Source organism: Scaptodrosophila lebanonensis, unplaced genomic scaffold, assembly GCF_003285725.1.
Source record: "Scaptodrosophila lebanonensis strain 11010-0011.00,11010-0021.00 unplaced genomic scaffold, SlebRS2 tig00001415-arrow-pilon, whole genome shotgun sequence".
Taxonomy (NCBI): Eukaryota; Metazoa; Arthropoda; class Insecta; order Diptera; family Drosophilidae; genus Scaptodrosophila; species Scaptodrosophila lebanonensis.
The window spans coordinates 9,263,218-9,275,774 of record NW_022060742.1 but is presented as its reverse complement, the minus strand read 5'-3'; the positions used below and the strand labels follow the sequence as shown (position 1 = coordinate 9,275,774).

Below are 12,557 nucleotides of genomic sequence, written 5' to 3'. Positions count from 1 at the left end.
GTATGCTTTAGCCTAAGCACTTCGGTTTCGAAACTACATTTTCAAGTTGTTTTCTAAAATACTATCGTCTAAAAATTAAGCGCAATTGCAACACCAAAATTCAAAAAACTAAATCAAAGACCTCCTCCCAAAGATGACAAAAATGTTCCCTACTATGCAAAACTGGCGTATAGACTAGATTGTAAGCTGGCAAAATATACACATATACATACATACATATGTAGTACATACATACTTACATTTATGGCAAGCAAAATCAACATATATATATATACATATAACGAACACGATGATTAACAACTAAATATTCCTATATACAGTAATTGAAAAGGCATTAAAATGGAACGCAGAAATCAAATATACATATAGAAACTGTAAATTATATATACAACATGCATATATACATATATATATGTATACCCTAACAAATATATTATATATTAAAGCAGAGCTCTGATGGTTTTACTTTTATTTTTTGGCAATTGATTTTATTTGCTTCTCTCGTTTTAAATTTTTACTATATATTTTGTTTAACCGTTTATACGTGTTGGCGAACAATTTGAAGATTGATAATTGGAATATATGTTTGTAGGTATAAAAAAGTACAATACAAGGCAGTTTTTAATGGAGCGACTTAACTACACGCGATACACAAAGACGATGTCTTGCCAAAGATTGCTTACTTAATATACATATAATATATATCAAAATATCCAATAAGATGATGTTTCGGCAATTTTAAATTGCCCAAATGGTAGCGTACGAAGAACGCGTTTATGCAGACAGAGTACCATAGAGTATGCTATCAAATGCACGGATTTATGTGATCTATCCCTAATTGGAATCCTTGCTTTTGCGCTGCGCTTGTTCCCGTTCCAGCGCACGTTGTTTGGCCTTCTCATAAATGGGCAGCAACTGACCCGTCTCGCCCAGCATTTTAAGCAACTCCACAATGAAGGGCAAGTAATTGTGTTTGCGACGTATATTCTCCAACTGTAGCAAATCAGAATTAATTAGTGAATGATTCGCGGTAAATATGTAAAAGAAGATGTGCTCTCACCTTGTATCGCTTCTTCTTTTCCTTTTCATACTGTATGTAAGTGCGCAAATTATTGATTTCAGTCTGGCGATCCTCTCCTGTTTCCATGGCATTGGAGTCTGGATTCAACAATTTTTCAATTTGTTGCTCATAGATGCGTTGGCGATCCGAAATGAGCGCCATAAGATTAAAGTGAATTTCGCCCTCACTATAGCGTTGCATGCGCTTCTCAATGATTGGACGCACCACATCAATCCAATTCTGTTCGGGCTTTATCTCGCCCAAATCAATGGGACCCTCCTTGAGGCCATCCAACTCGTACAGACGTCCCCCTATGGGCATATAGCCAACAAAGTGGTACACATCCTCGTCCTTGTTGTGGTTCTTCATGTCCAACTCGAAAAGCGTCTGCCTCGCAAACGAATTGTGCACAGTACGTATCTGTGATGCGTTGCTCAACGTTAGTCCTTTGTTATACGGATCGAAGCACTGACAGAACTCCTTGAAATTCGTGAGCGTGTCACCCAGCTTGATGTCCTCGTGTTCCAAATTTAGCAGCAGACTCAAAATCGCTTGAGTGGCACAAGCATTATTGATTACTTGCTTGGCAAAAAAAATGTTATCCTTGTCCAGCACCACTTTGCCAGTAGGCTCGTCTTCTTGTACCCATTTAAACAGAAAGATGAGTCCATGAATCGGCTCGAGGTTCTTAAACGATTCACTGTCCAGACTCCAGATTTCCTCAACCTGTGCTCCGTCACACCCTGTATGCACAAAGATATAAAAATTGCAATTTAATAATTAACAATTTGGCCCAAAGCCGGCGTCAGAAAAGCGCGGCAGTTGATCCAAGCTTACCAAATTCACGAATCAGCTCCGTGAACACACCCGGATCGCTCTCTATGAGACACCAATTGCCAGCACCTTCACTCATGTTGTACAGCTCTTTTACCCTTCTATTTATCTCTTTATTGGCTAATTTAACCACAAAAACTGCCGATATAAATTTTTGTCAACTCACAAGGCGTTGAGTGCTGCCACCTAGGTACTATTCTGTTCTGATCTGGTCAATTTTGGTTTGTTTGCTTAGCCCTGCCACCATATTATTTATTTGCCTGTATTTGAGATTATTCTGTCCGTTATCATAAATACAAGCTATCTTGTGATTTGTATATGGGAATTGTATTTCCAAGGTATTAAATAAATTATTACAAGACCTTCACAAATACCATGTCAGCTAATCGAGTACCAATTTAATAACATGTATTTCGTTGTTGTAAGTATTCCTCACATATTCTAAAAGATACAAACGGTGCATTTAAAAACCATTGCTAATATACTCTAATTTTTCCATTTAAACCTAGTAGCAATGATAATAAAACTTTCAAAACCTAGCTTTTGATTTGACAATGTCAAGTATTTTGAATGTACAGCTGGTACATTGCGCTTATGAAATTTGTCAGAGCTGTGACTTGGAGACAAAGTAACCGATAGTTTAACATCCCTCATCTCTATCCGCCATTACAGGGGAGAAAAAATATGTGCAAGTGCAAGCTAGAATGAAAAATCCTTCGCAAAAATACAAATTTAGTGTATTTGTAGCCTTTGTAATATAGTGGAATAATGTGAATTATATCACCAGGACAATAATATGTATTTTAGAGTAATTTTTGTAAAGAATACGCCAATGTAAGCCCAAGAAAAAATGACGCGAAAATTCAATTTCAGTTGCGTGCAGCAGCACCTACAAAATCAGTGTCAGTGTTTGTTGTAGAAATAAAGTGGCAGCAGATTCGCAACTGCAATTGCGTTCTTATATATAATAAGTGGCAATGGTGAAACTATAAAAGAGACTGCAGAGAAGGCGAAAATAATTGATTGAGAAACGTGCGTGCATAAATCAATTTTAAATTAGGCAAACGTGAATATTGGGCGAAAAGAGGCGCGAAAAGTTCGCAACAAAATGGTTGTCTCGAAAGACAACAAGCGTCGCCGTAAGGAAACAGAGACCCCGCCGCCCCCAACGTCTGCGTCGTCAGCGACGACGACGCAGCAGTCGGCGGCGGCAGCAGCTGCGACAGTGGAGTCATCACCCGAAATGCCCAAAAGGTGAGTAAATGTTTGTGGGTGTGTGTATGTGCGTGCTTTTAGTGTTGTGTGTAATTGAGTGCGTATACCTACGTTTCAATTGTTTTTGCAAAATGAAGTTTATCAGCGTAAATATAAGTGTGTACATATATGTGTAATTGAATAAAGATGTGACGCGCACAAGCGTCGTCATTTAAATATGGAAGGGGGATCAGGTGGTGGGGGCTCAGTTGTATAAGCAAGCGTCGTGGCGTTGCTGGCAAAAGGGGTGTTTCGTATTTGTTTGGGGCACTAGCTTTATATACGTGTATGTGTGTGTGTGCAGGTACTTGAAAATGCAATACTTTGTTTGTGAGCGTGCCTATGTATTTGTCAAATTAATATTATTATGCATATTTCATATCAAATTTCTATTAAAAATTGAATTCCCTTTTTTTAACTGCTTTTCAGAACAAAGGTGCAGGCACAACGTAAATTCGCCCAGGGTCAGAGCGCGCCCACATCCTCCAGTGCTTACAGTTCTGCCCTCAACTCAGCCAGCAGTTCTGCCACGACGGCAGGCGGGCCGAGTACATCGACGGCAGAGACCCAACCACCCATTGAGATACTGCCTAATAAGTGTCCCAAGCCTCAAGATTTTTTAACGTTCCTCTGTTTTCGTGGCACCCCAGCGCTGCCGCCCCATTTGGACTATTTGAATCAGGGAAAATCCAAAGAAACCGATAGCACAACAGGCAGCAGTAACAACAATAGTAACAAAAAGAACAATAGCAGAGCGGCTGCCAATAGCAAAAAGAAACGCGGGCGTCCGGCAAAGGGAGGAGAGAGTACCAGTAAGGCGGAAGTAGTCGCCAGCAAGGTTCTAGAGCCAGAAAAGCCCACGATAGCAATAGCAGTCGCAACAAAGACCACCATGTCGGACCAGTTGGCGCCTGCGAAAATCGCTACCACAGAACAACCAGAAAGTGATAGACCAATGCCTCCGATACTTGCGGGTGCTGTTCGTAAACGTGCCGAGGTTGTGACCGAAGGAAATCGACGAGGTGGACGACGCAGTGGCAACAAATTGGCCACCCAGAATAAGTGCAATACCTCCGTGGAGACAAAGCGACGTTCGAATCGTGCGGCAACTAAGGAGAGCAAACCAATGGTAGATGGTGAAACTGACGAGGAGGAGGCTGAGGAAGATGGTGGGGAAGATGATGACGAAGAAGATGAAGATGAATACTTCTCAGCGCATGATGCCAGTTCACGAAATGGAGGCGAAGAAGTCAATGCAGATCCCAAGCTTGGAGCTATGATCAAAACTGCAGCCTTGGCATTGCGTAAATCGGAGACGCCCTCAAAGGACAGCGATGCGGGCAAATCGGCGGGCAAACGTGGCAGACCAGCATCTAAGAAAACTGCTGAAGCAGCAGCAACCGATTCTGCAACAGAAAAGGTTAAGGAAAAGGATAAGGCGCCTGTTAAGCGTGTGCGGCAACGTGAATCACCCATTTTTATACCTTCGCCTGAATCTTCGGGACGAATGACGCGACAGCGTGCTTTTTTTGAGCCTGTCAAGGTGCCGCCACATGATGATAGCCCAAAATCAGTGGAGGTACCAACGGAACCACCCAAAGAACTAGAGAAGAAAACAGCTGTAAAGAAGGATGCCAAGATTGATGACGCGGCAAAGAATGCCAAGGAGACAAAGGAGAAGACTAACTCCAGTATTTATGCCAAAGATGCGAAACAGCACCTGGAAAACGGAGGCACTGGTCCGGGTGCCGATGGTGGTGAGGATGGAAAAGGTAAGAACAGCTTAAACGTCTTCGATTTCTCCTCCGACGATGAGCAACCGCTGGCCAAAGCCATTAAACTAAAAAAAGGTGGCAAGGGCAACAGTCCCAAGAAGGGGACCGCGGCAACAACAACACGTGGTCGTAAATCAGCGGGAAAAAAGCAGCCGCTATTAATAGAAGAGGTAGCTGTTCCTGAGCTGAAAGTGGAAACGCCAAACGCAAAGGCAGCGCTAGAGACAGTGGAGAAGACTGTTGAGGTTAAGGGTAAAGCTCCAGTTGTCACACCTGTTACCAAGCGCGGCAAGACGGTAAAGAAAAAAGCTGACGATAGTTTAACTGAGCAGGAAGAATTAGCACCGCCTTCACCCAAGAAAGCCGCAAATGCGCCAAATACGCGACAGCCTCGAAAGACGAAAGGAAAGGCGGAAGTCACAGAGAAAGCGCGCTCTCCAAGTCCACCGCAAAGGTCGCAGAGACCTTCGCGCAAGACCAAGGAAGCGGCGGCTATTTACATGGGCATCATTGGCCACAAACTGCAACTGGCCGATGATGAAGACGATGATCTATCGCTCAGCAGTTTTCCCGACATTCCTAATGTAAAGGAAATGGAAAAAATGGAGAAGGAGATTAAAAAGAATGCGGCATCGGGAAAGTTGATCGTGCCTGAGGCGTCGACGGGGCCAACGGCAGCGAAGAATGCACGCAAACCGTCACCCAAACCACCGCTGACCGCACCACAATCCTCACCATCAGCAGCAGAATTAACTATACCTGCACAATCGACCGTAAGAGTTGTCACACCAGAACTGCCAACACCCGTAACAACGTCAGCGCCTGAAGAGAAACCCACACCTCCACGCCGTGGACGACCCCCAAAGCAAACAAAAAATGCCGTGGTGCCTCCACCCAAACGTGAAATAGAAGGAATGTTGGTGAAGAAAGGCGCTCTTGCTAAAATAGCCACAAATGCAGTGCAACAGCATCAGCAACAATCGGAGCAGGGGAAGGCGAAAGCAAAGTCCGAACAGCAGAAAGTCGATTCCGATGAGGAGGAAGACTTTCTTATAAACGAAGAGCTGAACGAAACCAAACGAAAATTGGAGAAGAGTTTCAGCGATTCCGATGATGAGCCATTGGCCATTAAAGTGGTGCCTCCCAAAAGTGGAAGTGTTGAAAAACAGGCTACGGGCAATGTAGCGCAAGATACGACAAAGCTGTTGCTGCCTAAGGCATCATCATCAGCAACAACAACAACAGCACAACCGAGCACAACTACAGCAGCAACAACAACAGCAACTATGCCTGCCCTCAATCCAACCACAACTACGTCGCCAGGAGCTACACAGTTGACGATGTTGCCATTAACAGCAAAACCGTCACAATTTGGCCCACTTGCACTGCCCGTCAGTGCTAATTCCATATCGCCACCTAGCTATGCACCTGTACCATTGGTCAGCACCTCTACACCACCGGCAGCTATCAAGCCCATGGAGAAGAAGTCACCGGTGCCCACATCGAAAATTCTTAATGTGCCCGCAACTTATGCCCTACCAGGCACCGCTCTTGGGGCCACCGTCGGCGGCGGTGTGTCTGGTTTCCAGAAGACGACTTCGTATTTGCCACAGGCATCACCGCACTACCACACGCCTTATGTGCGTCCGCCACCGACGCCGGCACACCAGTTTCCTGGAAGCAGTGGCTCTGCGAAACCACCTGCAGCCACAACAACGTCAGCAACAATACAATCACAACAACAGTCGCCCCTCAAATATCAGACGCCACCTACTACGTATCCACCACCCATTGAGGCCTACCAATGCCCCAAAATAAATCCAAATTTTCTAACGCCCAAATACGAGCGAAGCGCCCTGCCCCGTGCCAACAACTCGTTTCCGTCACCCTCCCCCGTAAAATTCGATGCGGGTCGTGGCTTGACTAGCTTGCCCACACCGGTGGTGGCTACCACAGGAAGCGGTACCATTGCGAATCCCGCACTTACCTCTAAAAGTGCATTACCACCGCCTCTATCGCCGGCGGTGCTAAGTCAAGTCTCGCCACAGGTCAGCAGCGTCAATCTCAGCATGTCCAATTCGACGAGTAGTGTGTTGCCGACTGCGCCACCACCACCGACGACCACCGTGGCTACAGCGTCTACATCAGCAGCAGCGGCGGCGGCAGTGGCTTCCGCGATGGCAACGGTGCCCACACCACCGCCCGCCCATAGCGGCAACAATAACACACCCGTCACCACCACCAGTGCCGACCCGCTTAAGGATGCCATTGGCAGTATTTTGGCCGCTAATCTCATGCCCAGCAAAGAGGAGTCCGGTAAAATCTTTGGCATTGCCAGTGTAAGTCTGGCCCAGAGCTCTGGCCCTGACAACACAAAGTGTACGCTGGGAAAATGTGGCTCTATACACAAGCCCGTTCTAGGTCCAGTGGTGCCCACAGAGAATTATTTTGGGGATCAGCTATCGAGCAAGGAGCGACGCAAAGCCAAAGTAAATATGACCCATGAACAAATACAAAAGTGGCTCATAGAATGCTCTTCTAATCCGGATGAAATACAAGACGATCTCGATGATGATTTCGACGATAGCTTAAGGCCGAATCAATCGACAACGCCTCCACCAACTCGAGACGACAAGGAGAGCACTACTTTCAGTTCCTCGTCGAAGAATACACGAGAGCTGGGCAAGAGTGAGAGCGCATGGTCCGCCAAGGGACCTTCTTTGAAGGCCACGCCTGTGGTCGCGGCCCCGGGCCGTAAAGAGGAGGAGTCCAAAGATGATTTGGATTACGATAAGGCAGCAACGCCTGTTAATCTCACACAAAAATCCAATGCGGCAGTACATGAACCAACAACAACTACAACAACAAACTCTGCCGCAGCGACAGATAAGAAGCTGACAGCGACGCTGGCCGATAAGAAAGCCAAAGATGCAAGCAAGACAACTGCGACGACATCAACAGCTGCGGCGACGTCCGCCAAAGACAACAATACCAAGAACCAGCAGCACCAACAACAATCACAACAGTCTCTGCAGGTAGCGGGTAAACGTGGCGCTGTGACGCCCACTCCTGCAACGCCCCCACCAGTTAAGCAAAATCGGCAAAACAAGAAGAACGCAACCGCTGCGGTTGTGACACCCACCAGCGCTGCCTTCTCGGCGAACGCAACCCAAAAGCAAACAACAACGCCAGCTACTCCAAAGCGCACACCCGTTTACAATCAAAAGGCACAAACCAAGGCACAGGCTCAGGAAGCGGCTAAACAACAGGCGACAGCAAACGCCATCACAACGGCAGCTTCTCAAAAACGTGGAGCAGCAGCATCTGATTCCGTGTATGCCTTCGGCAAAGAAGAGGAGACTGCAACTGCTCCCAAGCCCACAACTAATCGTCGCAAGAACCTCCCAGAAACTAATCCGGCGGCGCCACCAGCATCGGTACCAAATGCGCTTAGCGAGCGTTCGCCTACGAAAAAACGAGCGGCTGCTGCCGCAGCTGCCACAGCAGTGCAACTGACACTGAGTCCCACCGAAAACTGTAAGTTGCTCAAGGTGGGAGGAGGTGAGAATAAAGGCAAGGCGAGCGGACGTGGAGCTAAGAAACAGGTGCAGTCAGAGGTGACCAAAAATGAGGCAGCTGCTGGCGACTCCGATGCCGAGGGTGCCACATTCTATATACCACTACAAGGTGCGGGAGTGGGAGGCAATGGCGATGGAGGCATACAAGGTGTTGCCGTCAAACTGGGACGCGAGGGACCCGACGGACCTAATCAGAAGGTGGTAATGCAAGCGACGCTTGTCACCAAAGCGCAAATGGATACTAATTCCAAGCCGTTACCTGAGGCGCTTAACACTAACGAGCTGGTAAAGACTCTACTCAATGCCGCCACCAATGATGTGACTGCGGGTAGTGGCAAGAAATCCGTCGGTGGGTCCGCCTCCAATAGTCTAAAGAGCGCACCAACGGGTCGGAAACCGGAGCTTCCCAGCACATCGGCGGCAGCTGCAGGTGGAAATACCAGTCTGGTTCGTGTTAACTCCAATTCCTCCCTCTTCTCCGGCTCCGCCAAATCTCGTACAGCGGCACAAGCGAGCTCCACGGCAGCGGCGATAGCCAAGAAGTACAAGGATGACACACCCATCAAGATGGCCAATAATACGGCTTTTCCCCGACACGATGATCCAACACAAATGGTGGAAGCGCCCATTTTCCGACCAACAGAGAAAGAATTTGCCGATCCGATAGAGTTCATTGAACGCATAACCCCTATTGCGGCACGTTTTGGCATCTGTAAGATCGTACCGCCGGCTACATTTAAACCGGAGTGCCGGATCTCGGATGAGATGCGTTTCACTGCCTACAATCAATATGTGCACAAAATGTTGCATCGTTGGGGCCCCAGTGCGAAGGAACTAAGTGCGATCAAAAAGTATTTGGCCACGCAGAGCATCGTAATGAATCATCCGCCCTGGATTGGCGGCATGGAGGTCGATCTGCCGCGACTCTATCACACGGTACAGGAGCTCGGCGGTCTCAAGGAGGTGATCGAGAAGAAGAAATGGGCGCGTGTCGCTGAAGAAATGTGCATACCGAAGTTGGCGCAGGATCGGGTCACCAAACTAGATGATATATACTGCAAGTACCTGCTGCCATATGATACGCTCTCGCCTGCCGAGCGTCAGAAGCTCTTCGATGAGGTCGAGGCCGATTGGGCCAAACGGGAGGCGCGTGCGCGACGGAACGCGGATCGTTTTGTCAACACGGAGAGTGTATCGAATGAGGAAGATGATGTTTCTTCTGACGAGGATGAGGAGTCCGAAGAGGAGATCGATGGTGTATCCATGGAGTGCATTGTGAAGGGACGCAGTATGCCCCTTAGCCAATTCTTTCGTATCGCTCGAAACACCATGGCCCTGTGGTTCAAGAACACAGATCCCACCGTTAACGAAGTGGAGGCGGAGTTTTGGCGCCATGTTGCCGTCCGTGACAGTCATGTGTGTGTCCATTCTGGTTCTATCGATTCTTCAGGCTGGGGCTATGGCTTCCCTAGTCCCGGACCCAAAGGCAAGGGCTCGAATTATGCGCGTCATCCGTGGAACCTTAAAGTACTAACTAATAATGCCAGTTCTGTGCTGCGATCTCTTGGACCGGTGATGGGCGTAACAGTCCCCACGCTTCATGTGGGAATGCTCTTCTCTGCCTGCTGTTGGTATCGCGATCCGCATGGTCTCTCCTGGATCGAATATCTGCATACGGGCGCCTCTAAGTTGTGGTATGGCATACCCGACGACCAGAGCGCTAACTTCCGAGCGGCCCTTACTTCGTTAATTCCGACGCATTGTCAAAATAAGACTATCTGGCTGCCCTGTGACACGGTGATGGTTCCGCCACATATGCTTACGGATCGGGGAGTCTCATTGTGTCGCATCGAACAGAAGCCCGGCGAGTTTATTGTGGTCTTTCCACGAGCCTACACATCTAGTCTGGCAACCGGCTATGTAGTATCCGAGAGTGTATACTTTGCTACAATGTCGTGGTTGGATCTGGCTAAGGACGATTTCAGGGTGAGTTGATACGCAAAATAAATATAAATAAATAAACTAATATAGGAATAAATAACTATAGGAAGAACACTTACAAATAGACATACAGTATGAGTATCATTTGATATTTATTTATAATACATTCAATTCCGACAATTATATTAGTATTAAAATTCAATGCCAAAGAAGTTTGTTATAGCAGATGTCTATATTCAAGTTTAGAATTCGTATTTCAAATTTGTGGGTCAATAATTTGACACCAAAATATCGGTCTGACAATAGCGTTAGTAGACAAATTTGTTTTTAAGTATTGAATTTTTGTATTTAAAAGTATTAAACAATAATTTTTAAGCTTGTTAGCTTCAACATATTTTATGCATAGATATCTTTCTTATAATTAAATTGTATAACAAATGGGGTCATCTTTTGTGTGGGTTCATATCGTTAATTTTACTACGATGTTTAACAAAATATTTCGAATTTTTGGCTCAATTATGTTTTATCTTGCAGGATATACACGAAAGCTGTGAGCCAGCAATGTTCTCATTGGAGCAACTACTGTTCGCGCTGGGCTACGATCAGCGTGTCAATTCGGACACCTTGCAGCAGATGCTGCCCATGCTGAACGATGTGTGCGAGAAGGAGTCGGCGGCTCGCGAACAGCTGCGGGTGAGTAAAGATACTATAATCATCGCAATAAATCTTTATCTAAATTTGTTACTATATTCTTATAATTGCACAGGCTGCCGGTGTTACATCCACTGAAAAAGTGCAATCGGAGAAAGGTCAAAAGGCGAAGAAGCAACAGCAGCCGCCGTATAAGTCAATCGAAAGCGAATGCGATCTCTGCCGCGCCAATTTGTATATATCGATGGTGCGGACCGAGGAGGGCAACGTCTACTGTCTGCAACATGCACTGAAAAATCTCAACAATGGCAACATACAGGCCAAGCAATGCAAACTGATCTATGCGTACAATGTTGATGACATACAGCAACTTATAAGGACGCTGCAGGAGAAGATTCACCAAAAGCTGCGCCAAACGGTGACGGCTGTGAAGAAAAAGTAGCATCGTCGGCGTCGTTATTAAGCGGCAAACGACAACGGATACAGCAAATTGTACATATTAACATTTCTTCAATGTATTATGGCAATGTTTTCTCTTCAAGGTTTTCGATTAGGCTAGTCTAATGTTTAAGCGAAGGCAACAAGCGCGCGTATGCAATGAATTTTGTTTTCCATTTTTTCTCCATTTATTTTTGTTACGTTATTAATATTATTGTTTTCTCTTCCCTTATTGTATATAAACAAGAAATCAAATTTACAATTAGTGGTAGTGTATGTGTAGTTAGAGCTTCGATTAAGTCAAGAAAAAAAAAGCCCAAAAAACTAAATCCCTCAGTCTCAGTTGACACACACAAGGCTAACTATAACACAAGTTGCAATTTCTTATACCATTTTATAGACTAGACATAAACGCAATGATGCATAAAATACTAAACTTAAAACGTTTAATAGTTGTTAGATTCGAGCTAAGCTGACATGGGCAAATGATTTGAAAAAGTATGAATGTCAATAATACGATGCCAATTAAACGTAATGATGAAGTTGTATTTGCATTACAATAGGAAGTTTATTGATGTGAGAGTATATTGAAAAGGTAGTTGCTAGACTAACTTTCAAAGTTACTATATGGAAAAGTTTATATGCGCATTTTTTAAAACAAGCTGTGAATCTGTCGGAATGTAGTTGGAAAACCACCCACAGTAGCAATTGTCAAAGAAAAGTTATCACTAGTAGTTCGCTTAACACTTTCATTATCTGCTCCCAACCACAATCACATCCAAATCCATCAGCAAAAGGCTTAGAGTCAATAAAATGAGGAAATCACTTTTATATTATATGTTCAATGTATTTATATAGTTGTAATACCATATTTAAGTAACAAGTGCAACAATAAATCTTAACTCGAAATATTAGCTGTGCACGATTTACAATTTTTACAAAACATTGGGCAGTTTTTACAATCATTTTAAAGTTTTTATTAAGGTTGTTTCCATGGTATATATATATATTTTTATATATTTAAAT

The 12,557-nt window shown here is 45.2% G+C and overlaps 2 protein-coding genes across 2 annotated transcripts; one reads left to right on the top strand and one right to left on the bottom strand.

The window, feature by feature from the left end:
• Window positions 1-454: 454 nt before the first annotated feature.
• Window positions 455-2,094, bottom strand: LOC115632438 (ubiquitin carboxyl-terminal hydrolase isozyme L5). Its single transcript, XM_030529582.1, has 3 exons — window positions 1,898-2,094; window positions 1,061-1,803; window positions 455-993 (listed from the first exon to the last, which is right to left on the bottom strand). Exons 1-3 carry the CDS (start codon window positions 1,971-1,973, stop codon window positions 835-837), a joined length of 978 nt encoding a protein of 325 aa, XP_030385442.1. The 5' UTR covers window positions 1,974-2,094; the 3' UTR covers window positions 455-834.
• A 494-nt stretch (window positions 2,095-2,588) lies between these two features.
• On the top strand, window positions 2,589-12,445 carry LOC115633018 (mucin-5AC). Its single transcript, XM_030530342.1, has 4 exons — window positions 2,589-3,148; window positions 3,578-10,487; window positions 10,977-11,135; window positions 11,209-12,445. The coding sequence occupies exons 1-4, from the start codon at window positions 3,003-3,005 to the stop codon at window positions 11,533-11,535; spliced, it is 7,542 nt and encodes a 2,513-aa protein (XP_030386202.1). The 5' UTR covers window positions 2,589-3,002; the 3' UTR covers window positions 11,536-12,445.
• Window positions 12,446-12,557: the final 112 nt, after the last annotated feature.

Bases quoted from the DNA above. Each gene is read 5' to 3' on its own strand.
- LOC115632438 (XM_030529582.1), bottom strand. From the start codon at position 1,973: ATGAGTGAAGGTGCTGGCAATTGGTGTCTCATAGAGAGCGATCCGGGT. The intron at 1,804-1,897 runs GTAAGCTTGGAT...TTGTGCATACAG, and splicing joins GGAGCTGATTCGTGAATTTG to GGTGTGACGGAGCACAGGTT. The intron at 994-1,060 runs GTGAGAGCACAT...GATTTGCTACAG, and splicing joins AAAAGAAGAAGCGATACAAG to TTGGAGAATATACGTCGCAA.
- LOC115633018 (XM_030530342.1), top strand. From the start codon at position 3,003: ATGGTTGTCTCGAAAGACAACAAGCGTCGCCGTAAGGAAACAGAGACC. The intron at 3,149-3,577 runs GTGAGTAAATGT...ACTGCTTTTCAG, and splicing joins TCACCCGAAATGCCCAAAAG to AACAAAGGTGCAGGCACAAC. The intron at 10,488-10,976 runs GTGAGTTGATAC...TTTATCTTGCAG, and splicing joins TGGCTAAGGACGATTTCAGG to GATATACACGAAAGCTGTGA.